At 46.3% G+C, this 26,012-nt stretch overlaps 8 protein-coding genes across 8 annotated transcripts; 4 read left to right on the top strand and 4 right to left on the bottom strand.

The window, feature by feature from the left end:
• Positions 1–368: 368 nt before the first annotated feature.
• Positions 369–2,646, bottom strand: GLAREA_04810 (Nucleotide-diphospho-sugar transferase; the record flags this gene model as incomplete). The annotated part of the gene is made up of 4 exons (XM_008087187.1): positions 369–1,662; positions 1,714–1,790; positions 1,846–1,941; positions 2,533–2,646. 4 exons carry the CDS (start codon positions 2,644–2,646, stop codon positions 369–371), a joined length of 1,581 nt encoding a protein of 526 aa, XP_008085378.1.
• Positions 2,647–6,252: 3,606 nt separating this feature from the next.
• Positions 6,253–8,139, top strand: GLAREA_04811 (Protein kinase-like (PK-like); the record flags this gene model as incomplete). The annotated part of the gene is made up of 1 exon (XM_008087188.1): positions 6,253–8,139. The coding sequence occupies one exon, from the start codon at positions 6,253–6,255 to the stop codon at positions 8,137–8,139; it is 1,887 nt and encodes a 628-aa protein (XP_008085379.1).
• Positions 8,140–8,164: 25 nt separating this feature from the next.
• Positions 8,165–12,846, bottom strand: GLAREA_04812 (Protein kinase-like (PK-like); the record flags this gene model as incomplete). Its single annotated transcript, XM_008087189.1, has 2 exons — positions 8,165–12,745; positions 12,820–12,846. 2 exons carry the CDS (start codon positions 12,844–12,846, stop codon positions 8,165–8,167), a joined length of 4,608 nt encoding a protein of 1,535 aa, XP_008085380.1.
• A 4,250-nt stretch (positions 12,847–17,096) lies between these two features.
• On the bottom strand, positions 17,097–17,552 carry GLAREA_04813 (uncharacterized protein; the record flags this gene model as incomplete). The annotated part of the gene is made up of 2 exons (XM_008087190.1): positions 17,097–17,238; positions 17,287–17,552. The coding sequence occupies 2 exons, from the start codon at positions 17,550–17,552 to the stop codon at positions 17,097–17,099; spliced, it is 408 nt and encodes a 135-aa protein (XP_008085381.1).
• Positions 17,553–19,094: 1,542 nt separating this feature from the next.
• On the top strand, positions 19,095–19,847 carry GLAREA_04814 (uncharacterized protein; the record flags this gene model as incomplete). The annotated part of the gene is made up of 2 exons (XM_008087191.1): positions 19,095–19,619; positions 19,689–19,847. The coding sequence occupies 2 exons, from the start codon at positions 19,095–19,097 to the stop codon at positions 19,845–19,847; spliced, it is 684 nt and encodes a 227-aa protein (XP_008085382.1).
• Positions 19,848–20,163: 316 nt separating this feature from the next.
• On the bottom strand, positions 20,164–21,582 carry GLAREA_04815 (Arginase/deacetylase; the record flags this gene model as incomplete). The annotated part of the gene is made up of 1 exon (XM_008087192.1): positions 20,164–21,582. The coding sequence occupies one exon, from the start codon at positions 21,580–21,582 to the stop codon at positions 20,164–20,166; it is 1,419 nt and encodes a 472-aa protein (XP_008085383.1).
• Positions 21,583–22,470: 888 nt separating this feature from the next.
• Positions 22,471–23,736, top strand: GLAREA_04816 (FYVE/PHD zinc finger; the record flags this gene model as incomplete). The annotated part of the gene is made up of 1 exon (XM_008087193.1): positions 22,471–23,736. The coding sequence occupies one exon, from the start codon at positions 22,471–22,473 to the stop codon at positions 23,734–23,736; it is 1,266 nt and encodes a 421-aa protein (XP_008085384.1).
• A 1,250-nt stretch (positions 23,737–24,986) lies between these two features.
• Positions 24,987–25,668, top strand: GLAREA_04817 (RNA-binding, RBD; the record flags this gene model as incomplete). Its single annotated transcript, XM_008087194.1, has 2 exons — positions 24,987–25,287; positions 25,340–25,668. The coding sequence occupies 2 exons, from the start codon at positions 24,987–24,989 to the stop codon at positions 25,666–25,668; spliced, it is 630 nt and encodes a 209-aa protein (XP_008085385.1).
• Positions 25,669–26,012: the final 344 nt, after the last annotated feature.

A 26,012-nucleotide genomic window follows, 5' to 3' on the forward strand; every position in this document is an offset into this window, starting at 1 on the left:
GATTAAGTTGACGAAATACCGTATATTTAGTGAATTAATTTAGTACAATGTCAGATATTTAGTCAATTAATTTAAGTAAATAAGACTTCTTACGCTCTATTCGAAGTCGACATATTCAGTCGAAGAATAGTGGGAAGGTAACTAACAATTATTTGTCCTCCGCGAGCCGCATTTTAATCACAAGTACAACAGAACAGTCACTTCTAATTTAAGATACTTCTTATTGGAAAATCATAGTGTCATTAAAATAGCTTATTACATGAATGCAGTCGTAAAACTTTTGCTCAATCAACATGCGGGTAGCCTTCCGAATCCTTTCTAAGGTTTATGAAGCTCAAAAACACCTTCTCACGCCGGAGAATAACCGTCTAATGCTCCAAAAGTCTCAATGAACCTTGAACGACAACGTTCTCCAGGATGGATCCCGGAGGAATATCAATAGTGCTGCCTTCTGTCGCTACAATAATGACTGTACCCTTAAGAGTAACGCCACGACCAAGGTTGACAGCACCAGTGATTGTCAAATGGTCAAGCTCGATAATCTTGGGGATGGAACCGATCCTCTTTTGGAAATCGGATACCTTCTTGAAGTCGTTACCAAGCTTGATGAGTGGAGCTGGGCCAAATCTGTTGGGGTCGATCTGGAGCTGACCATGCTTGAGCGAGTACAGATCAGACTTGACGAGCATCAAGTCGGAGCAGGTCTTGACTGGCAAGAAACGTCTTCGTGGTACGTTCACACCATGGGCGTTGTGGAAATGACGGATAGCGGCTCCGACAGCTGTCTCAAGTTGGACAATTGAAACATCAGACTCGCCCTTCTTATCAGCTGGAATGGACTTGTTATTTGGAATAATCTCCATCTCGAGCTCATTGTTCTCGACAATACGCTTGACAGCCTTCAAGTTCAACCAGATATTGTTGGTGTTGAAGTACTTGAACTTCTTGATAGACTTGAACTCGTTAGTGTGCTCTTTAGGAACTTGAGCGATTTCCAAAAGGCGGACGGATCCCTCATAATCAATGATGGTACCACCCTTAACATCAGCCTTGGTCTTGTCGGTCAATTCCATAATGTACTCAGCCTTGGTCTCGACCATGTGCTGGAGAATTCTGAGATCAACAACAGCACCCAAGTTGTCAACGTTAGACAAGAAAAGAATCTCAACACCTCTCTCGATGAGTTTGTCAAGGATACCTGAGTTATAAAGCGACTCGAATACATCTCCGTGTCCTGGTGGGTACCAGTCAGAGATTGGGGAGTTGAAAGATTTTGGTGCTGGGAGAAGGGAGTCCTTCAAGATTCTTGGGTATCGGGATTGGTTGAATGTCAAGATATCGATGTTGTGTCCCTCGTATTTCTTAATAATGTTCTGGGTGTCGTCGTCGGTGTTGAACGAGTTCATGAGAACGAAAGGAACGTTCACGCTGTATGTTCGGTTGAGATATTCGATTTGACGGACAGAAAGATCCAAGAAAGACATGCCGTCACGGACTTCGATAACCGATTTTGGACCAACACATCCCATAGAGGTACCGAGACCTCCATTGAGCTTGAGGACAGCAAGTTTGCTTAAGAAGCCAACCGACTCGGAATTAGCAAGCTCGTTGTAATCGACGACCTGGTTTTGTGCTGGTGGGGCAATGCGGTCCCAATCACTACTGTTCACTTAGTCTTAGTTTCAATCCATTTGGAAGTGGGTAGTAACTAACAGTTGGTTTCCCTTAGCTTTATCGTTCAAATATCTGCGGAAAAGAGCAAAGAAGTTGTCCATCTCAGTCTCAAAAAGCTAGACATTATTAGCAATGTATCATCGCCATCAGTCAGGGAGGCCAAAACAATACCTTCTTCTCAGTAGGGTCGGTGACAGTATCAGCTAAGTTGTTAAGCGCATTTCGCATTTGGCTGGCAGCGACCGATGTGGAAGTGTTCTCGAAAGCCTGATCGTGACATGTTAGCTTGGCGAAGTCTTGAAGGCTTGGGGTTTTAGGTAAAGCAAAGATCGAGGTATCAGAGGCCGCTTGGTAAATCGTTGGTCGGGGTTGAAGGCTTTCTAGCCGTTGCTGGGAATCTATAGAACCCATCTTAAGATACCGAAACCAGTGTTTTTTCGTATGCTTGTTGCGTGCAGTTCTGTTGCAAAGAATGTGCAAGGTTGACGTCAGGTTGAAGAAGACGAAAGTGAGAATGCTCAGCGAATGTGGTATCCGAAGCGTAAATCGTCACTTCCTTTCTCGGCCTGATGTATGCAATAGGAGAAGTCAAACGCAATACGACAATCAGATCAACAAACTTGTTGAATGTTCTGAGAGCCAGTATAGGTCATTCGGTTCCCAGCCCATAGCCCATTCTCGTCAATTGAGCAACCCGGAACGGTATTGGAGTGGTGAATCAAGCCCGTCTGCCATGATTCTTCGGCTGCTAGTAGTTGATCCCAAATAGGATATCCTCCATTGTGTATAACATTATGCCATCGCAGCGCTCGTGTCCTCCTGCGGTTTCCAAACGATAGGGAAATCTGTAAAACTTACCATGTGAGATTGGGTCTTGCCATGGTGTTTTCGAGCAAATTCGGCAGCGTTGTCGCCGCCCAAGCCAGATGGCTTAAGGTGGGAAGGAAGTGCGCTCTTGAGAGTGGATGCCATCTTGTGTGATTGCGAGCGAGTCTTTTGTGTATTCTTTCGAGTTTGTAGGAGAGAATGGGAGGTCTCGCTGAAGTGGGGGAAATAACTTCCTGGGAGGACTTTGCGTTAGCGGATTTCTTTGGTCGATCACTCAAGTCGGAAGCTCTGCATTCTTTACAGCTTGACGTAATTTCGAGGGGCAGACTGGCAGACTGGCAGACTGGGCACTACCACCGACAGGGAAGGGACTTTGATGGACTTACAAGCACGGAGGGTATACGCAAAACGTCTTCAGGAGAAGGAGAAGAAGGGATGAGGCTGCAAAGACTGGGAGCGAGGGTTTTATTTATCAACAGAAAGGCTGGCGTCGGAATCGGCTGGGGTAGTATTCTGGTTCTGATAGTTCGTTGCTCCGGTTGAAATTATTTTGTCCTTGTCTCGAAGCCTCGACAGGCCTGGGGTCCTGCTGGTGCCCTGTGCTGTCCCAAAGCGGGCTAGCTCTGCAGTTGATTCGGCCATGAGCAGGCATTTTGGTGGCCCGCCACGACCTTGAATTCCCATGTCAACCACCAGCGAACCCACCATCTTTCCAACCACACCAGCAGCGCTGTCCCTCCTTGTTCGCCCGATACCAACAGGAAATTATCATTTGAACCAATGCGAAGCGCTCTAGAGAACAAGAATCGCATAGTTGAGATTTTCGAGTTGTGGCAAATCGGTCGCCTACGCCGATCCAAACACAATTTATCCGCCAGCTGTTGAGAACGAAGATGGGATGGCAATTGACTCAAGCCAACTGAAGCATTACGAGGATTAGTGAAAGGTTGGAAGTGAAATCTGCCTTCTGCACCTTCTTCTTGGTAATGATTCTCGTGAAATCGGTCTGCGCGATCAGATCGTTTCGGCCATGCATCCATCCATCGTTTACTTTTCCATCTATTTTCTATTGATTGCAGCTCAAACGACTTCGACAAGATATTCAAGAGTTGTGGTCGGCTTTGGCGGGTCCTCTCCAATCCAACGCAACATACGCACGACGGCCCGCCCACCAAACTATTCCACGGCTACAGTATCAATATTCTGCACCCGCTTCTCGTGAACATGCACGGCGCGACAAGCAACAACCCAACTCGTCATTGCTATTCTTAGTTCTCAGAAGATCAAAGCATCCGTTAGGTTTTGTTCCGACGTCTAAGCAACGTATATGTACCAGTAACCCGGATGTGGGCAAACATACGAAGGTGTAGCTCAGCATCAGGATGCCTCAAATGTTACGCCCTCATGTCGTTTTGCTGCTGAGTCCCTTGACAATCTTAGCTAGGTGACTGCCCGGACCCGAACCACCTATGTAGGTACGACATGCTAACACGTGGGGGTTCAATTTCCATCCCAGGCTCAAGCCAACAATTTCGAAGTCTCCGAAAATTCATTGAGGTTATGGTTGGCTTTTGTAACATGTTTCATCAAAATCAGATATCAACTTGGCATGCAAGGACATCATCAGCATCGTCACTTTTCTATCCTCCCAAGATCACAAGCAATTCTTGAACACGACTCTTTGGGGTTAACCCAAAGAGGACATCAAGCGGATTTCTCGTTTGGGACTTTCGTTGCACATCGCCCAAGGGATCTTCCTCGTCAAATTTCCGAACTGATTTTTGTGGCGTTTCCTGTCTATGAGGCTGAAGTCTGCCAAACCAAGCGAGATTCAACTTATCGATATCGCGCTACACAACATCCAATATCTGCCCATACATACATAATCCAGGTGGATGTGACTTAAATTTCGGGTCTCAGTCTCAAATTTTAACTTGTTTCCTACTCTAAAATTCTGCTAGTTACCAAAGAAACTGTTCCCACTCAAGCGCTTGTGCGTGTTGCAACACAGAATGTCGTCCGTCAGCTCTGTTGCAGCTCCTCCCGTATTTGTTCTTATGTTTTCCTTCTCATTCTTTGGGTCTTATGTTTGTTGCTCATTCAACTTCTTTGCGAACATACCTAACATCGGGTCCTAGCGACCCCTTTTTTGGGCTGGGCCGACTAGAGTTTAGCAGCGGCGGTCCCGAGAACGGGCGGGTACACTATCTAACGCCGTCTCTAAAGCTGGGATAGAATCGCTCCATGCGCGAAGCTAAAATTACTTACTAGCAAAATGTTGAAGAGTTGGACGACTTTGAACTATACGAATTTATTCGGCAATCTCAACTCTTTGCTTAGTTGGCGACCGGACTATTGGATATAGAGATAACCAATCAGATTTCCACTGTAGACCTTGGAAATTGCCTATATCTTGTCCGATTGTCTAGCTTCGCATAGCTTGTCTCCACTGTGCTTTGGTAGCAGGCAAGCACGGCAAGTCAATGTTTAGCAGATTTCTCAGGCTCTCGAGCATTACCGTTAGCGTCCTTCCCATAACAACATCAACGCTCACAAATACTATCGAATAAAACTCACCCACATAGGTAATACTCGCATTCCCGACGTCATGTTTCTTGCATATAATCCTAATCATCTTCCATGCCTTACGTCCTGTCCAAAATAAAACCCGCGACACATGCGGAGAGGGAATGCAGTAAGATGAGTACGCAGCTTACTACTCTAACTCCGACACGCCACAGCCATATAAATTTGCTTATAATGATCACGATCAGGACTACTACATCTGGGAGCAGAGTAGGGAATATACTTTCTCTGACAAATCTCACAACAAAATTTATTGAGCCATATCAAGCACTTCCGGGCTTCGATGAATAATACTTCGAGAAGCTACTACGTAGAGCTCACATATGCCGCAAGAAAAAACACCCTGACATCAAGGTGATGTAGTTCAGAGATCCTAATCCGAACACGATTCGAAATTGAGTGTGCTTTTTAATAAAGTAGGCTCGTGTCTTTTGGCCCGAAGAGTTCGCGTACTTATAATATAATTAGTGATGACATTGAACTGCCCTATCTCTATGGCGCCGTGCGAAATGTAGTGCTTTCACTACTCCACTTATTAAATAAAAATTAAGCTTTGGTGAGTTAAAGGGTGTTATTCCTATGTACGACATCAAACATCATTACCACATCAAAAGTCCCCTAGGCTGGTTCAGTTTCAATGCCCGCAGTAGCCAATGCAAATTGCAGTAATCTGTGGACCTTTAAAACGGGGAGTTTGTCGATTTATGTAACAAAGTGCAGGTACGTGAGCTCAAATACAGTCTAAAAAGGTTTTATTTACTGAAGACTATGGACAAAATATACGAGTACATGTCCAGTACATTGAATAAATATCTATATTCAACTGCTGCTTACAAGTTTACTGCACTCTGGTGCACTTGGCGTATTTGACTATTGATGTCGCTTCTATTGATGTTGTAGCCTTGTAGGCGAGCTGTTTTTACTTCAACAGAACTACACTACACGTCCATTCCAAAGAACCAAATGCTCTCATCATTTGAATAGACTGTGGCTTAATTGGGCACAGATTTGACTCAGACTGCTGAGTAATCTTTGGTGTAGGCAAACTCTAGGGCTGAATCCACGGCGAGGCTCTGTAGATGGATTACCAAAAGAAAAGCTGAACCCAACCTCAACAAAAGTGAAGATCAGTACTCTTAGTATCAAACCAAAGAGGAGTGCAACATGGATGCAGCTAGTCTAGCCCTCGGCGTTTGCGGCCTATACGGCGTCATTAAGCAATGCATCACAGTTATATCGCGAGCACAAAACTTTTCCAAGCAAGCCGCAAAACTTCGCGTCAAATATCTGATCGAAGAAGTGCGGCTACAACATTGGGCGCAGAACTGGGGTTGTCCTGATGGCGCACTCATGGATCCAAACCTGAAAGCGTTCTCGCCGGCGCTACATCAAGTCGCGATCATCACGTTGTTGGAGATCTACAACACACTTCAAGATACTGCAAAGCTCCGTGATCGATATGGGATTGATAGTCCGCTATCAGGTTCTACAACGTCCCAAGCAACTCCACCTCTTCTCTCACGCTCTTCGACGCTTCTGAACAGTATCTCTAGAGACGATTTGAGTCTATCCGTAGTCCCAGACAGAAGCAGAATCACCGCTCAACTATCCGACACAAGACCTACATCCATCACCATCCCACTACTCCGTCGAACCATGTGGGCAATTAGTGGCGCTACGAAGTTCGAAGCACTTGTAAAGGATCTCAGGGAGTGGAATGATAGCTTAGCATGCTTCCAACCACGTCGGCAGCAGGAGTCCGCAGATTTGGCCCTAATGGCGACGCTGATTCAACAGCGTGGCGGTGATCAAATCTCTGTTCCTCAGATCATGGGCGCTCTGGAGGAAGATGGGCCAGCGGAACTCTCGCAGACGGCATCGCTTAAGCGCTATAATGAGTTTCTGGAGGCCAATGTGCTGAAACTGCCAGATGCTGTTAGGAGGAGGGATCTGTACCTGCTACCAGCCAATTTCAGCTTGGATGACTCTTCCAAGCCGGGTGAAGGACAGGATTCACAAACGCTGTCTTGCCATTGGAGACAATTTGGTACATACCGAGCTCCTGCTCTGCCCGGGTCAAACCCCGTTCCCGTTCTCGTCGAGTGGAAGATAGTCCCGAAAGACATCAAAGCGGAATACAAGAGCATATCCAAGTCTAGAATTCAAAATATCGCACTACTTCTTCACGAAACAACTAAGAAGCCCAAGGAATTTTTCACGCATCCATGCATTGGAATAATATCAGCGTCTGACGGGACTCAAGGGTTAGTGTTCAAACTTCCACCAAGCACGACTGAAATAGACCCGTCTACAGTCCAACCTTACTGCTCTCTACATGAATTATTACCAGACACAGGTACGGAATCTACATCGATATATGAGCCACCTCTACAACACCGCTTTTCACTCGCCATGAACCTCGCCAGCGGCTTCCTAACATGCCACGCTTCCGCAGTAGTTCACAAGCGCTTTTCGAGCCACGACGTGTTGTTTTCACATCCTCTCAACCAAATTATCAGATCCGAAGAATCTCCAGGTCTTCAAAAACCTGTGATCACCGGATTCGGCTTCTCGAGACCGGTTGATGATGAATTTGGATCAATTTCTGTAGACGCAATCCCCTCTGTAGCTATATCCAACGATGCGCTTTCCGCTTTGGGACAGTCTTTGTACGCTCATCATAGCGTAATTGGGCGTTCGCCTGTTGGTTTCAGTGCCAAGTTTGATATCTACTCGCTTGGGCTGGTACTTCTTGAAGTTGGGTTATGGACTAGACTCGAAGATCTTTTGCCGTCGAGAAACACACTCAGGAGGTTAGGTATTGAGGGACCAGTGTTCTCGACAAAAGTCTTCATCGAGGCGTTCCACGACACGCTGATTGCTCGATACCTTCCGAGGTTGAATAGGGCAATGGGAGGGATCTATGGGAGTGCTGTAATTTGGTGTCTAGTCGATCAATTCAAGGAGGATCCAGCATTCGATGAAGAAGCTAAAACGCAGGAGGCTTTTTACTGGAGAGTGATTAACGAGTTGAGCAAATGCAACGTCTGAGCTTTGCGTACGTAGCTGTAACTGTTCAGTCTAATGAATCGCGTCTAGCGGGACCAAGCACTTTATCAAGCTGCCTCTGTGTTCGACGGTTATTTTTCAGTACGGAGTGCCAAGCCTGCCTGGGGGTGCTGTAGCCCCGCGTAGCAAATCCTATTCTATTGTCATTGTCATCGTCGTCCGAGCTATCGCCTGGGTCAGAAATAAAGATGACATTTGGATCACCTTCTAATTCCCGAAGAAGTTCGGGAGAAAGCATAGGCCCTGGGTCTGTCTCTGACTCTGAGTCGCTTATCGGTTCCTTTTCAATTGCTGCGGCGGCTTGAGAGTATACTTTCAATAATGCTAGACATCTAGTTTCGATGACGCTCGGCTCATCTGGAGATGGCGATTTGATGGAACCATGTAAATATAAAATGTCATGTCCTGTTTCGTCTTGCTTGATATCGATTATGATTTTGAGCACACCGTCACTTCTTAGTCTTGTCCAGCGGGGATATCTTTGTCGCAGATACCTCGCTAGTTGTGTTTGCTGCTCGGTCGATGGCCATCCCATTATCATCCACCAAAACGGGAGCTTAAAGGCACATTCATCAACCTCTTCGACCCTTGATTTTCCCTTGCCAGAGTGCTCTGAGGAAAGCATTTCGTGGACTCTCTCTAGGCCAGAGACATTCAGACTGTCTTTAATTATCTTGATGACACGTTCTAACCACTCGGTTTCTGAAGACTGCGTGCCTGCCCACATGTGTCGATACTGTTGGATTAGTAGAGAATATTCTCGAGCCATGCTGTATGCATTTTCAATCAGAGGATCCACTGGATGATCCAAATCTGGTTCCGAAGAGCTGGCTTCGGCTACAGAGTTTGTACAAGCGCGATTAAGCTGATCGACAATTGCCATGCTGTTGTGCATTGCGGCTGTTGCAGCACACTCTTCGTTGTTGGCATCTTCCTCTAAAATCCACTCAGTGAGATAGCCAACCCTGGCCCTTGCTACATCAACTGGGCGAATCTCAAGACATTTGTATAGCTTTGAGTCATGGCTAGCACCAGCGTCCAGCAAGGTAGCAACTGCTTCATAGTTACCACATATAACAGCTAAGTGGAGAGCAGTGCACCCAAATCGATCTATCTGATCTAACTCATCTTGCCGATGGAAGACTGACAAGAGGTATGTTAGATTAACAATAGTATCCGGATTTGATTGTCTTCCTTTTGGACACAAGACTGCAGCATGAAGAACTGTAAAGCCCGTAGCAGGAGCTACTACAAAGCTTGATCTTTGAAGTCGATCAGAGTCCAACAAAAACTTGAGCTGTGGCACTGATGTATCACAAGCTGACATAGCTAGCCTTCCAAGTGCTGTCATACCAGTGAAGAAGATTTCCGAGATCTGAGTGACAGCTAAAGCGTCGATATCTGCTCCGTACGTGAGGAAGAGTTTGGCCATCTCAAAACAACCTTGGGTGACTGCAAAAACAAACGGCGTCGTGCCACCAGTCATAATACCTCCAGACATTGGCAGGAGAAAAGATTGATCACAATATTTGAGCAGCACTTCGCCAAAACGAACATCATCTATTCCAAGGTGACTGAGACGATGCAGACAATTCGTCGACCCTACAATGTCGCTGGTGTAAAAATTGCACTCAGCACCCGCTTCGAGCAGAACCACAAGCGAATCGAGTTTTCCGTCACAAAGCGCAATTGCTAGCGGTCTCAATTGCAAGTCCAAAATTTCCATCGGCTCTTCGAGTGATGTGTATATATTTCCCAAGAATGCTTGAAGAACTGTAGAGTCTGCCACACTCACCAATATACCTAAAGATAAGCTTGCCCTTATATCAGCAGGTTGTAAGCGAGAGAGAGAGAATTCCAAGGCACGTTGTCGCGCTGAGTTGTAGTGTTTTCCGTGAAGTGCTATTCTTGCACTTGTCCAAAAGGGCGAGATGACTAGCATCAATGCCTGGAGCCAATCTTGGGATTCTGTCCTTGGATAAAACGGTATTATTGCGGCTGCAATCTCGATTTGGTGACGGCAAATGGCTACCTCGAAAGGGCTCATTGGTATGTTTGTAATTGAACACTTCACTGTGGTGTCACATCCAGACTGGCAGAGACTTATCACAGCTTCACACTTGTTCTCAACGACTGCCCGATGTAAAGGCGTGCCTGGAGCTGTGAATGTGCGGATGAGTTGTTCGTACTGGTACATGGCGAATTCGTTTATATCGTCGCTGTTACTGCTGTCCGAACCACCACTCTCGGAATCCGAATCTAGTATCTCGAGATCCCAAGTATCAGATTCGTCGTCGTCCGTAACGTTAGCAATATCTTTACAGGAGACAGCATTCATGTCGCAGCCAGCGTTGCTCAATCTCCTGATTAGATCCGGAATATCCTGGCTGTCAATGCGACAAATCCAATGGAGAGCATTTTCTTGAAACAAGTCTCGTTTGGAACAATCAGCGCCCTTGTCAATGAGGAAGTTGGCAACCGGAGAGTGACCGGATCTCATAGCAACCAACAGAGGAGTCTCTTGTAACCAGTTCCGACAATTGATATCGAAAGGGAAATCTGAAAGAAGCATCTCCACAACACTTAGGGCGCCGCATTTGACCGCATGGTGGAGCAGGTTGGATTTGAAATCAGTCGAGACCCAGATCTTGTTGACATCAATACTATCCTCCTGTCTGTTTCCTGATAGTCCCTCATATACAGCTCTTGAAATGTGTTTGGAGATGCATTTGGCTCCATACATTAGCCGTGTTAGGGTTTTCTTCAGCTCCTCTGGCTGGCTCAAATCCCAAATCTCGTCAGCTTTCATTTCGAAAAGATACCCCCCATTTCGATTCCTCCAATTTTGTAAGGCATTGTTGTAGGACGTGGCGGGCCCTTCCCGAGATAATATATCGAGAGCAGGGCCGGAACCTCGACCTGCAGCAGTCTGTATAATTTCTTCAACTACAATATCCATATCCAGTGGGCAGTCTAGAGCACCTGCCATTTGCACAACATCCATGCGAGCTATATCCATAATCGTGTCATCTAATTGCGTCTGCCTAGAGTCATTTTCATCCAGATGTTCATAATGCAAAGCCATCTTGCGCAAAACGTCCAACAACGAAGCAGGATCGCGTTCCAAAGATCTCACAGTGCCGGATAGCTCTCCTGGGAGATACATTTGCGCACATGAAGACGTTATATCTCTAATGGCACACTCCTTGGTGATGACAGAGACCCAATTTGATACTGCAATATCAAGTCCGATGGGTATGCTGAGGTTTGAGTCTGTCAAGACTTCGAGACGCTTCAACCTGGGTCGAACTCCTGTATCCGAGCCGCCAAAGTCGTCCATATCAATGACCTCGTTCTTATGACGCATCATGTTCAGCGAGCTAGGCTTGCCTCCAAGATGCACAATGGCTGCCCGTAGGTTTCTCTCATCCGGGTCAACTTGTACAGTATCCTTTACAACACTGCTGACGGACTCTATGTCAACATCCTGCGCTAGTTCGCCCAAGACACGTGTAGTTTCAAAGCTCTCTCGGATGATTCCGGCAAAATCCTCCTTTCTCTTCAACATTTCAATTTCAGTAAATTTATCCTCACTTCCATTAAGGCTGTTCACTGTTTCAAACGGATCTCTTCCGTCCATCATGGTTCGCCAAACCAGCAGCCCAAAAGAGTAAGCGTCAAGCAAGCGTAACTGAAAGCCTTCCATATGGTATTCGTATTCGGGAGCATTCCATGGAAAGCTGATGACAGACACCCGGTATCTTTTCCCCGCATCCTCTCTAGTGTACACCACGTTTTTCTTTCCAAGAATGCTAGCATGATGTCCTCCTGCAATAGTGGAGCCGAAGTCACTCAGTTTAGCTATATAGCCTCTTTCAGATTGTTTGAACACTAGAACGTTTTCACTCTTCAAGTCCCCATGAACAATTGAAGCCTCATGTAAAGCTTCTAACCCGAGTGCAATATCCAAACAGAGTCTCCGCTTAACCGTGTAACGTAGAGTCAGAGGACGCCGTTGTAGATCGATGAGGGTGCCATAATTCGCTTGTTCTAATATCAGCACGGGCAATGGGCATCCGCCGTAAGGATTATTCTCCCACCAAAGCCCTAAGAAGTCCACAATATTCTCATGTATGCCGAGTATAGGGTCTCTCAGCGCGAGAATCTCTAATTTTACGGATTCCAATCGTGACCTCAAGATCTCTGCGTCTGAAGAAGGACGTATCCGTTTTGCAACAACGGCACCATTCAAATTCGAATCCAGCGGACTGTGTTTCCAGACTGGAGCGAAGGACTTGACTGAGAATGTGGAGCCAGAACCAATGTCTTGTAATGCGTCGAATGGTGTTTTTTCTAAAGCGTTGAATCTGTTGAGGGTGAGAAAATCGAGGCTGTGGCCTTTGTTCTCTAGGCGGGTGTAATTATCAAGCGTGAGTTGATTTAATTGACTTTGAAGGTGGACTAGTGACAGAAGTGGATGAAAAGTTTCGTCTTCCAGCTGAGCAGATTCTACGTCAAAATCGCTGCTAGAACTCGGTTTCGTTCGACTCGTACCGCCGTGTCGTCTTAATAACCGCGGTAGCTCTGACTATGAATCTTGTCGTCAGTAATGACTTAACCCGCGAGCTAGGCTAGATGAACTTATGGAAGTGGCACACTAACACTTCCTGAAAACAACCCGAAATTCATGGTGAATTCTGAAATGTGGACAGAGCCCTAGACTCAGCAACGATGACCGCGTGATGGAGAGCTGAGATGGGCAAGTGCGAGGCTGCGCATGTACCGGCGACGTGTAGAGACAGGGTTGATCAGAAGAGTCCACCCGAAGGGCGGCGGATGACAGACAATGCAGATGATAGGGACTGAGTGATGTGCAAAACTCTGGGATTGTCTGTTGTTTGATCCAAAAAAGTCACCGTCGTCGTCCCCCATCGTAGCGATCTGGAATATTGGTGGCTTTCGCGTGGCTGTCGTTTTCACGTGCACACTGTTTTTACAGAGCCTCGTGTTTACATAGAACTTTAGAGATACTCATTGGCAGAGAAGTTCGCTATTGTAAGCCATGATATATGACCTAGAGTTTTCGACTCTGTGCTGCTCATGTTGTTGTTAGTCTTATAGCAATTGCTCTCAAGAGACTAACCTATTTTTTTAGGTGGCTTGGATACTGTTATTGTTTTGGGTCAACTTATTGAGAAAGCTAAATAGATCAGATGGGTATCTGTGCATGTATCTCGTGGTAGATAATATAGGTGGCAGTAACCTGGGGTCATTTTAACCATTCTTTCAATTTGCTTGACGAAATACCCGATATTGTGTCAACCAAACCGAAAAATTTATCGAATAAATGGAACAAATGACACGTTCGGTAGTATGTAACTAGTCTGTCTACCTGCCATCCAAAATATCATAGTGGTGAAAGATTGATGTTTTACAGTAATATTGAACGGAAGAAAAAATGAAGCTCATATAGTCGTAGAAAAAGCTGGAGGACGATGCTATCTGCTAGCCGCTGGGAATGCCCTCAAAAAGATGACAGGAAGATTAGTAGAGGTCAGCCCGTGTACTTATGATCCAGAGCAGACTATCTCCGAGCTCTCTATAGCCAAATGACCACCAATGAACAAGTAAGTCACTTGGCTATGGGGAGCCGTCTGAAAAGACACATACTTAGCTCAGATAAACATCCTGAGAGGAACGCATAGTAGTTGACAACCGGCTAAAGATGGCGATTTCGGGAGTAGGTATTCTACATTAGGTCTCCATGAGGCGTCTGTTGCTCATCGCATTCCGCGTCGGATACTGTGCTTTCCGCAGGGTTCCATCTGGAATGCGTGGATTTAATACTATCTGGCTCCACGACTGGACTCTAGAGCTGTACTGTACGTGAACTTGCGTATTTCGACAAATAGAAGAACTCCCTCCCATCCACGAGAACGTATTTGGATATATGGTGATGTTTGTTGCACTTCGATATCATCGGATACTGTGTTCCCGAGTGGTTCTGTGGGGTCAAAGGATGGAGAAGATTGATATAAACCTGGAAGTCACGGCGAAGGACCAAATAGGAACGAAACAAATCCAAGGTGTGGAGACGAGATCCTGCAAATAAGCAGACCACCGAGACTTCATTACTGTAATAGGAATGAAAGAAGTTTTGTTGCTCATCGAATTTCAACCCGGGTTTGCTTCTTTCCGGCGATGGACGAAAGTTCGTGCAGTAGCTAACATGTGTTTTCGAAGCACTACGGCTAGAGTTGCAATATATTGATTGCCATGCGGGGGAAATATGCAGACTGTCAGCTCATGAATGAAACGAAACTTGATGATTGGATGAACGAAAGGTTTGCTGCAAGTCGAAGTCTTGTCGGGTGCGACATCTCCCGTCCGCAAATGTCAGTTAAGACGGTTATCAATATAACCAGAAGCCGGGACGGGCAACTTGTAACGAGCCAACGAACGGATGAGAATCCGCTAGAGATAAGCAATAATAATAGACAGCAAACGCATCTGATGTTGAAAATTGGGGGTTAACTGTTAAGCGATGAGGTGCTGCCGGAGCACTTCTCAACCGGTCAGCAGCGGGGTAAATAATATCAAAACTGTTGGAACAACCATCCAATTGGCGGTTAAGACAGATGTTTGAATCAAAAAGGACAACCGCTTGGTTGAATCAGGAGATGATCAGATCTAGTTCCGAGCTCCGATGAAGCCGGACGTCCTGTTGCCGAAATGGCCAAAGAACTCCTGTCACGTTTTTCCTTCGATACGTGGCAGGGCCATCGGATACCTTACTTCCTGTTCGAAATACATCGGTGCTTTCTGAAATTCTGAGTCTCCAGCCATAAGACTGCCAAGATGATAGAGCTGTCGCACCCGAACGGCGTGTAGCATCTGCCTCCGTCAAACGCAGCATGGTCCATCCCAAAAAGCTCAACCCACGAGTATCACCGCCAGCAAACTCGGAATCTTTCTAAAAGCAGTCGAGTTCCGAGACACTGTCGAAATGCAACAAACGCACCCTTCGACTGCCCGAGAAGGCGATGAGCCGAATCGCAAGACTCGTTTGGACGCCCGATGCTCGGAGAGCTGCTGAATTCAGAGGGCCCGAACCGCGCGACGAATGAAAGGGAATGGAGGTTGACGTGAGGTTGCTGGAATTGGTTGAGATTCCGACTGGTAGGATTTGTAACGATCGGGTTTGGGAGGGTGCGACAGGTGATGAATTGACGGAATGAGAAAGTTTTCCGTGAGTTGGATTCGGAGTTTGGATGATGTTTATATTGCGATTATTTGGAGACTTCGTCATGAATTCCGCTCGGGGGATTCGAGATCGGGCATGGATATAAATAGACATCTCGCTTGCTCGACGGCAGCGAGGATCATCAGCGGGTGTACCGGAACGTATCCGTATGAAGAATACAAAAGTAAAAATACTCCCATTTGCTTCGAAGTTTGCTCTCCGGTGGTATGTACTAGTTCCAGCACTCAAAGTAGGCAAAATGTCGTGACCGCGTTGCGAGTTGATAACATCGTGAGACAACAGCTTGAAGCCTTCAACTGTCGGACTGCACCAGGTATCTGTAATGGGTAATTGCCGTCAGGTAATCTGTACACTGATGGTACGGACACCGTATTGTATCACGTCTTTGAATTTCGTAAGCCTGGACGTTCTCAACAGGACTTTAAATGAATATCTGACTCTCTCTACAAGAGAAACCAATCCACCAATTGTTCAGAATCATAGCCAAACATCCTCACAAATACCCTTCACCTCCCTTCCCCTCATCCCATCACACGACTCAACCCCTCCACCACCAACAACCCCCCAAAACACCCAACCAATCCCCTCCCCACCCAAACACCCTCTATCCCAAAACAAACCCTCCAAACCCATTTGTTGCATCTCGCACCCGGAATCTACCAGATGCGGAAATATGCGATGGGCTAAACAAGTCCCAGACTTCCAGCCGCATCAACGCGTGCAAATTTTGGGTTTTGCGATGCATCGCACGAGAAAGAGGTGCTGTGGCTAAGCGAGCTGGAGTGGAAATTTCCCGATTCAGAAATTTACGGGTGCTGGTTTGGGACGGGAGGTTTACGAGGAGGAGGTGTGATTTGCTGGAATGACTCGAGAGAGGTTTGGGTGGTGATGGAGTTAGTGGGTTTTTATGGGAGGAGATGGATGATTGGGATGATAAGGTAGATATGGTATATATGATCGACGAAGGAGGGATTCCAGAGCTCTGGGTTCTTCCGGCTTATGGCGTTCTTGTAACACCATCTTGTGATCGGTTGAAGATCACGTTTTCAACTGCCGGGTTCGACAGCTTGTCGAATTAGCGGCTGCTAAGGAAGGTTCTGGGTATTGCTCTCTTGTGCTGTGTCTAAGTCTATCTGTTGTTGTGAAATTGTTTGTGGATAGGTCATACAGGCGATGTTCCACTCTGATCTGGCGGGTCTGAGAAAACCTAATGATCAATATTACCTGCGTGTCCAGTTGGTGCACAGAGTTTGGTGTAAGACCACAGGTGTCACACTTCTGGATATGTAAGTGCTGCTAGCCATTGACCGAATTCTTGAAAGTATATTGACGGTAAAATTGGTATTGCTGAAATGCTGAGAATACTATTCACACCCCATAGATATAGACGCATATGACACACGAGATGCTCTTTCAAGATTCCATTGTATTGTACATATTTACCTTATGGCCCTCAGATTCTCTTGTACATGTTTTCAAGACCTTCCTCATCCTATGTACACCATACCCCCCGCATATCCACATCAATTCGTACTTCCACGCACAAAAATTCAGAACTCTCGCTTTTTTAAACGAATCCATCCCCAAACGCCGTGTCTTCCATTCGTATTCCTTCGATTCCATTATCATGACCCTTCTAGATGCTCTAAATGCTTTTACCAGTTCCCCTCCCCATCTATGATGATTTCCGTCCTTTCGTAAAATACCAACCGCATATCGCAGCTGCCGCGATGAGAATAATAACGATAAGTGTGATGCTAATGCAGATGGTTCGACATCGACGTTTGTCCCTTCGTTGTTGTTGTAACCAGTCGTCGCTGTTCCAAATTAGTCTCGTTCCATATCCCCATAATCATTCGACATACCCATAGCTCGCCTTTCCAAGACTCCCAGAACTACTACCACTGTTCGATCGTGATCCCCGACTAATTTTACTTTCCACCTCCCCCTTCTCCGCATCGTGAATGGCAGTAGAAAAGCGTTTCCAGAAGTTCGGATCGCGCACCAATCCCATTTCCGCCGGTGGTTGGTCTAAAGATGACATAGTTGATACTGGTCGTGTAAGATGGACTTGTTGGAGTGGTGATGGTTTATTGACCCTTGGTTGCTGGGATCGTGGTGGGCGCGCCATTGTGACTGCGTTGCGTCGTGTATTTTGTAAGGACAGTAAGAAAGTGGAGGTTGATGATGATATTCAAGCCGACACCATCCAACAATTTATTTCCGAGCTACGAGAAAAATCGAATGTCGCAGCTGACACGAAAATGAAGCTGAAGAGGTGTGGTGACAATTGGTAGATTGGATGAAGATCGAGTGGGACGAATATGAATAACGTCGCGCGTGATTAACAACTCGAGGCGCTCAGGAGTATCAATGAGAGTGTTTGCGAAACCGAAAGAGTGTACAGTATCGCAGGTGAAAACTTTCCTTTCGAGTTCGAATCTCGCGAACTCTTGCCAGATCGAAGGATGATTGAAGGACGTAACGAATGACTTGAGTTAGGAATCCCCTTTTACGATAATACTTGCGGATGGAAGAACACAGCCAGCGCAGCACCAACAAGATAAACAACAACGAAGAAATGGGATCGGAAATAACAAATAGCAAACAAGTCGATTCATATAAGCAAACAGACTGCGGCTCCACACCTACGTTATCAACCAGCATCGTTTGCGAAATCCTCGCAAGCCTCAACGAGGATCGTGGAAAAGATGGGGGGTGAATGACATGCTGCCCTGGGCAAAAGTTTATCATCCTGGTTTAATATACCGATCAGCGTCTTATTCGCGTTCTTCAACAGACGGATCAGCCAGTTATGAAGCGTTAATCTCAACAGTATCGCCCATTTCGTGCATGTCCAACCTTGTATGGGCTTGCATTCGAAGCCGCAACCGAGATGAACGGTACAACGAAATTCTACGACTGGATGATATCAACCAGGATGTAAAACTCGCCACACAAAGCGTTTGTTTTGCATCGGATTTTGGGGACGGAGAGAGAGGTTTTGAGTGAGGAGGAAACTTGATTTCTGGATATCTCGGAGATTATATGTGGGATAGAGGGCTGTGAAGGTCTGGAATCTGGGCGCTTCGATTGCTTCGGCACGTATGGGAGTTGAGGGCTGGGTCAAGGATCTGTTGGAGCCTCAATTGACAACGGTTGACTGGTGATGGTTGGTTACTAACGAGCGAATGGAATGGTACATAAAGGAGGATTGGTTGCGCTGTTGAATTGTTGGAACTTGTCCAGCTGACTTGTGATTATACTTTGTACGGATCTTTGTACAATCTCAGTCTTCCCAAAAGAGAAAGGGGCAGAGATGGTGGCAATGCAATTGAAAAGGGGAGCGGGCAAACCAGTGCGGCGGACCGTTGCGAGTGCGGAAAAGTCTCCGGGCCGGATAAGGATTGAGTGTTGGGATCTTGAACTTATCGTAGAACATGTTTTGATGCTGTGCAATGATACTGTGCTCAACGCAGACAAAGAAGTGCTTCCCAATTGAACTTCATGGTTACAACATACATTTCAATTAATCTTCAAAAGTACTAGATTTTGCAGATAATACTTAAAGGTACATCCTTGGCACTTTATATCCCAACCGTACCTGCATCCTAACGAGTAAAAAAGCAAACAGCCTGAATCACCCCACCACACCCGAACGCCTCCATCTATCATGGGCAGCACCACGCCCGTTCCTTACTGGCAGACCAACATCGCAACCCAAGTCCCGACCTGTCCGCCCTTCCTCCTTAACCTCTCCGCCAAAGACATCTCCATCCTCAGCACACCCGACAGCGCCTACACGACCCTCTCCTGGCCCTCCGTCCGGCACCTCATAGCCACAAACCGTATCGACCTGTTCCAGCGGCAGCCCTTGCAATTGCGGCGGTACCTGCAGTTTAGCTACCAGATTAAACAGAAATGGGGGAGCATTATTAAATTTATCTTGAATGAGAGAGTGAAGTGGACGGTGCCGGTTGTTGCGAAGGGGAAGAAGCCGTTTGAGTGTGACGAGGATGTGAAGATCTTGTGGAATGATTGGCCGTATGGGATTGATGAGCGGATTGTGCATTTAGTGGTTTGGACGAAGTTTGAGTTGGTCGATGATCCAGAGACGGGGGACTTGACGACTGAGGCGAGGAGAGAGGTTGATGAGTTTGTGAATGAGGTCTTTGGCAAGACTTGTGGGGAAGAGAATGTGAGTTCTCCTTCATGGTTCCTGGGGTTGAGATCAACGAATTTTGAGGATAGTGCTAATGAGAAATAGGTTATTTGGTTCAAAAATTGGGCCAAGTTGAAATCTGTTAGTGCGTTGGAGCATTTCCATGTCATGTTATTTGATCCGGATCCTGCTTTCGTGGAGAAAATCACTAATGGCGATGTACCGCTGAGTAGAAGGGTTGTAAATCAGGAGGTAAAAGCATAGAGGTTGACCGTCCATCCGTGTCGTGCTACCTACCGTAGGTCTTGTAACTCTTTTACAGTAACATCTTGCTTTGTATCAATGTCGAGCGTTTAGCGTTGTTTGGTGGGTTTCTAGATAGACTACGAAAGCCATATATTTGATGTAATAGAATAGAAATGTGTTGTTGATTGACCACACTGAACAATCAGTCTTTTGTATCTGTACAAAAGCTGTTTCTACTTCGTAAAATTTACAAAATGGCCTACAACGCCAGGATTGGATACCACCAAACGCCTCGCTTTTAATGACCGCCAACACCCTCAAGTTCCTGATTTTATTAAAATTCCATAGGTACACCAACACTAGCCTCTTTGTTCCGCCTTAGCTGTTGATCGTTTCCCTCCCTTTCTTCTCGAAACTTCGCATCTACCTCCTCTTTATACGCCGTGAGGTCGGGTGGAATGATCGTACTTTGAACGCTTGGAGCCATGTTAACGAATCGAAGTTGTTCTGTTATAGAAGCAACGATCTCTCTGATTTTTTTATCGGGATTCTTATTTGGTCGTGGCTCGCCCAAAATTTGGTCCAACGTAGGGAATATGGTATCGTGACGAAAATGTGATCGGTATGGTGTATGCGCTGGGATGATTGGGTTTAGATTCGCATCACATCCGATAGCAATACTTGTTTCATGAGCCCACGCGCGTGCCACATTACGGGGTGTATATCCACCTCCACCAACAAGGAGTAGAGGGATGTTAAGTGATTTACAATACGCAACGCAAGCACCGTGACCTTGAACCTGGACGTTGAATCGTCCTAATCTATCTCCTGCCAGCGAGTCTGCGCCGCATTGTAGGACAATAGCTGTTGGCCGAAATCGGTCGACACACATTCCGACAATCGTTTTGAACAGCCACACGTATTGCTCGTCGTCGATACCATCCGCTAAGGGTACATTTATTGCGTGGTGAGCACCTGGATTCTCTTCGCTATCTGGACCAGTCCTATCCAGATCCCCAGTGCCCGGAAAAAACTGATATCCATCGTATTTATGTATTGACAAAGTCATTACTCGGTCTGTCGACCAAAAAGCCTCTTCTACACCGTCTCCATGGTGCACATCGATATCGATATACAGCACTCTTGGATGTTTTCTTAAAAGCTGTAGTATCGCTAGAACAATATCGTTAACATAGCAAAAGCCGGAAGATTCGGCCTTCTTCGCATGATGTAGTCCCCCAGACCAGTTGATAGCAATATCTGCTTCTTCGTTGCATAATTTTCTCGCCGCGTCTATCGAAGCCCCGGCATACATCGAACAATAGTTGAATAAACCTTCGAAGATTGGACAATCCGAGCTACCAAGGTTGAATTCTTTGGGATTATCGTCGTCGGGCAATGCTACCTTGGCTGTTTTAAGATATTCCATATACTCGGCACTGTGAAAGTCTTCGAGCTCCTCCCTTGTCGCCATCCGCGAAACGTATGTATCCATCGCTGTATGCATTCCGTATGACATTATAAGCCCTTTCGCGAGAGTAAGGCGCCATGGTTTCATTGGATGTGCATGTCCGAAGTGGTGCTTTTCTATGTCTGGATTCGAGTGCCATGACACGTTGTAACCTTTTGGTCGAACGATACCGTTCATCTCGATCTCCTGACTGACGTGCAACAATAACTTCGCGTTCTCCTCGTCTCCCTGCTGACCCATAGGATGCCATTCCTGAACGACATCATTGTTGGAGTAGGGCATCGTCGGGTAAAGCATTTGAGTGTATTTCCGTCAAGGATGGGTTTATTCCTCGTCGATCCGTAGGGAGATATGCTCGCGAAAGTATAATATCGGGTAGGAAGGCGCTATGTAAGTTTCATGGGTTCAGGTGTTGCATGAGCTAAAGATGTTGCGACAGCTATTTCAACTGAGTCAGATTATTAGCTCTTAGTCGTTGCTTTGTTAGCCCAAAAGTGCTCGTATCGACACTATGGAATCAGGTAAGACCTTACAATCTACAATTTGGCATTTGAGCTGTAGCTACCCAGAAGACGTATTGGTTGTCGCAAAGCCAGTCAGGAGTCCTTGACTAACTATAGATCTTTATCCTTCAGGTATGTATGATATCGATGAGCGCAGAGTCTCTCGTAGTCTTGTAGAAAGAAACGAAGTTTGCAAGCAAAGTGGTATGTCCGGAGTAGTGAAGGAGAGTAAAGAGTATCGAATCGTCGAGCTTCGAACCGGCCCCACCACCAAAATGTGCCTGGGCCTAGGTACCGGCTAAAAGAGGCAATTTGGTACCGCAGCCGCATAAACGCGGCGCTAACGCAAGGCTGACAAACAAAATTCCAGACGCGATGGCGGCGAGTTTTGTGTCGGCGTTTTGAACCTCGTCATTCTCGTTCCCCGGCCTTTCTAATTTCATTTCACAAAACTCACCACCACATCCGGTGGAATCGGACAAGGGGCTCCTGCATCCAAGCATCCACTTATTATTGGCAAGCGCGACGGTGGGGACTCCAAAATACATCTTTGAGGTGAGCAGCAACAGTGCACAATCTGCCTTTCAACTCCACACACCTGTTCTGTCTTTGCTGTTTTCAACTGCCTGGCGCACCGTGAGTCTTGAGCGGAACGCCATTGACAATCATGCCCAGAGACGACCTTTCGATAGATTTCAACAATCGGGGAAGGATGCCGCCGATAGAGCATCAAGATGCTGCCGCGATACTCGACGAGTGGACAAATCGAGCGGCGAATATGCCAAACGAGATAACCTTCATGCACGAGGAAATACGTGAGAAGGATCTACAGATGCAAGTATGTCTAAAGGAGATCAACAAGCATGATGGCGCCATTCAAAGATGGATCAAAGAAAAGGGTAGCCATGTGCCCAATCCGAAGGAAGCAGCATTGAGCAAGATTATATTGGAGAACTACGAAAAGGCTCAAACGCTCCAGGATCAAAAGGTATTATTGGCGAAGAAAGCGCAGACTACGATCGACAAACATACAATGATACTGGACAGGCATTTGAAAGACCTCGCAGACCGCGGAGAACTTTCGTTGGAACCTGATATGCCTTCGTTACTTACAAAGCCACCCTCAGAACGTGCTGCTCCAACTCGACCCGACCCTCCTGTTATGCCTCTCAACCCGATTAATAACTCAGCCGCGCCGACCCATCCTCGACATCCGAATCAATATCCTCAACGTCCTCCCGGTCAAGCCCAGGCCCGTCAACCAAGCGGATCGGCAGCGCATGCTTCGGCTCCAGCTACACCGGCTGCTCCAATATTGTTGAACAGGCAATCCCGAGAGGCATCACAAGGTGCAAATAAGAGGCAGAGACTGAATGCGACGCTTGGGACACTGCCACCTAGCGGGCTTGCGCGCCACGCCTCTATGACTCCTGGAACACCTAGAGCTGCAACGCCTTCAGGAGTAAGAGCTGGTAGTGCTGGCCCGAGGGTGGGACAGAAATCCGCGACGGTGAAGAAGGTCGCACCACATGGAAGTAGACAAAGTGGAGCGCCTAGGAAAGGGAAGCCAGGGAAATCGAGCCTCAGTAGGTTGAAGCGCGTTGGGAATAAGAATTCTCCAACTTCTACAAATGACAGCGAATTAAGTGATGCAGAGTCAGGATCGGCGGACGAGGAAGATGAGGCTATTACGCCTCCGGCCGGACGTACCTTGGACGGCGATGAAGAGATCATTGACGAGGACGATGAAGACGGCGCTGATAACCGCAAATATTGCACATGCCAAACTATAAGTCACGGAGACATGGTGGCATGTGATAATGCGGATTGTCCATATGAATGGTTTCACTGGAGTTGCGTTGGCTTGAAGAGCGAGCCACCCGGTACATGGATTTGTCCCCCTTGCACAGCAGCCGCGAAAATGAAGAAATAGAATCCGTAGCTTAGAAAAACTATGCTTTTTATTTAAGCCAGCATGGAGTACAGGGTGGATTGGTTTATTGGAGTTTTGGTGTCGGAAGGATATACCTGGTTATGGAGTTAAAGGAAATAGAAAACAAGCTGGCTCGCGGTGCAGTCGAAGCGCGATATTGCTTAGAAGAGTTGACGGAATGTAACTTTAGTAAATATAACCTATTTAAGTCTGCTCGAAATAGAATTACAATTCAGGCTACTTATCTGCTTTAAAATATGATACAAGTTTACAGAATATTAAGGGGCTTCTAACATTTGTCTTGCCCATTTCTAGACTGGCAAACCCACGAGGTAGAAGAGCGTTGTTTCTAACCTGTCCATGTTCCTTGTGGTTAATGGTCACAAATACATTTCACAATGAAATGACATTTGTTGATCCTCCAAACAAAGTCTCATCCACTGATCTTTCATTTCCGGCCTCATTCCCATTATTTAAAGTGATTCATATCGATGAATGTCTGTCTTGTCTAACTCTCCTATTTTTAAGGGCTGTTAAATGGCTCTCTCCTCAGCAATTACCTAGACTACTAAGCTGGCCTCGTTCATCATTTGTTTGCTCCAAGTACTCGTTTCAATCTCAATTCTGCAATAGATGACAGAGCAAAAGGAAACTTACAGTAACTTTTGGTTTTAGCACTGCAAATCGACGCCGTGGATCTACTCCTAATTCGTTTCGCTTACAGTTAGTAAGCTCTAAATAGACTCCAAATATGATACTCTCTGAAACCCATTGACAAAATATACTTTATTCTGTCACTTGAGTTAAAGAACGAAGTCTTCGATATTTCGTCAACGTTCCGGAGCAATAGTCGTGTTTCAACTGCCACCACCCTGGTGTAAGCCATTTGATAGAGTGATATCTCACAAATGTTTCTGGAAGGCTCGCTCGTGGTCGTTGGTTGATTACAAAGTGGAGCGAAAAAGACGCTAAGCAATAAGGCGCTAAGGCAAACACAGGCTGCAAGCTTCCCCAAATTGATCGCCTCGCAAGGCCGAGCGTCTCCAAAAAAGATTCGCGACAACAACAAGTCAACAAAAATCCTGGGCCCGACAAAGACACGGCTTTCCATCGTTCAATCACTAACAGCTATCACTGATTGTCGCGAACACGTCTTATATTGGGGCATAGAGTACCATCTGTAATCTACGACTACGTGCGCTTTCCTCAACCTCGTACCCATCTAAATCTACCTATCCTCAAATCCAAATATGGCGAATTACCTTGCCTCCATCTTCGGAACAGAAGCCGACAAGGTTAATTGCTCATTCTACTACAAAATCGGAGCTTGCCGTCACGGCGATCGGTGTTCACGAAAACATGTCAAGCCATCCTACTCGCAGACCATCCTCCTCCCAAATCTCTACCAAAACCCAGCATACGACCAAGTAAACAAGATGAATCCAAGCCAGCTGCAGAATCACTTCGATGCATTTTATGAGGACTTCTGGTGTGAGATGTGCAAATTTGGGGAGATTGAGGAAGTGGTTGTTTGCGATAATAATAATGATCGTATGTAATCCCATTCTATCTTGAATGAGAAGAATGCTAACAATTCGACAAGATCTTATTGGAAACGTTTACGCGCGATTTAAGTACGAAGACTCAGCCCAGAAAGCTTGCGACGAACTAAACTCCCGCTGGTATGCCGCCCGGCCTATTTACTGCGAATTGTCACCCGTCACCGACTTCCGCGAAGCTTGTTGTAGATTAAACAGTGGCGAGGGATGTGTCAGAGGTGGATTCTGCAATTTTATACACAGGAAGAATCCTAGTCCAGAGTTGGACAGAGAGCTGGAGTTAAGCACGAAGAAGTGGTTGAAAGAGCGTGGAAGAGATGAAAGAAGTATGAGCAGAAGTCCTACTCCGGAGCCGACCAGAAAAAGGTACTAAGTGTGCGTTGATGGGGCATGATGAGGTGTGATGGGTTTCCCTATGACAAGCGGATCATATTTTTGGGAGGTTTGGTGATACCAGATGAGCTGCACAGGCAAAGGGACCTTTGCTGAATTATCAGAGTTACGAAGATACGCAAGAGCGTCGGCAGGGTGGTAATTTTAAGGGAACAGCGCGCTATGTTGAAGAGCGAAGAACACTGTATGATATTTGCGTCTGTAACAGAATCTACAAAACTTATGCCTAATTCGAGTCATTGGTCTTGTATATCAAAACTATTCAAACACAAAATCGGTGCATGAGGGATCATTAGCCTTTAAGGTGCATCCAGAACCATTCCT

The sequence above is a fragment of the Glarea lozoyensis genome (genome assembly GCF_000409485.1).
Source record: "Glarea lozoyensis ATCC 20868 chromosome Unknown GLAREA5, whole genome shotgun sequence".
NCBI lineage: Eukaryota > Fungi > Ascomycota > Leotiomycetes > Helotiales > Helotiaceae > Glarea > Glarea lozoyensis.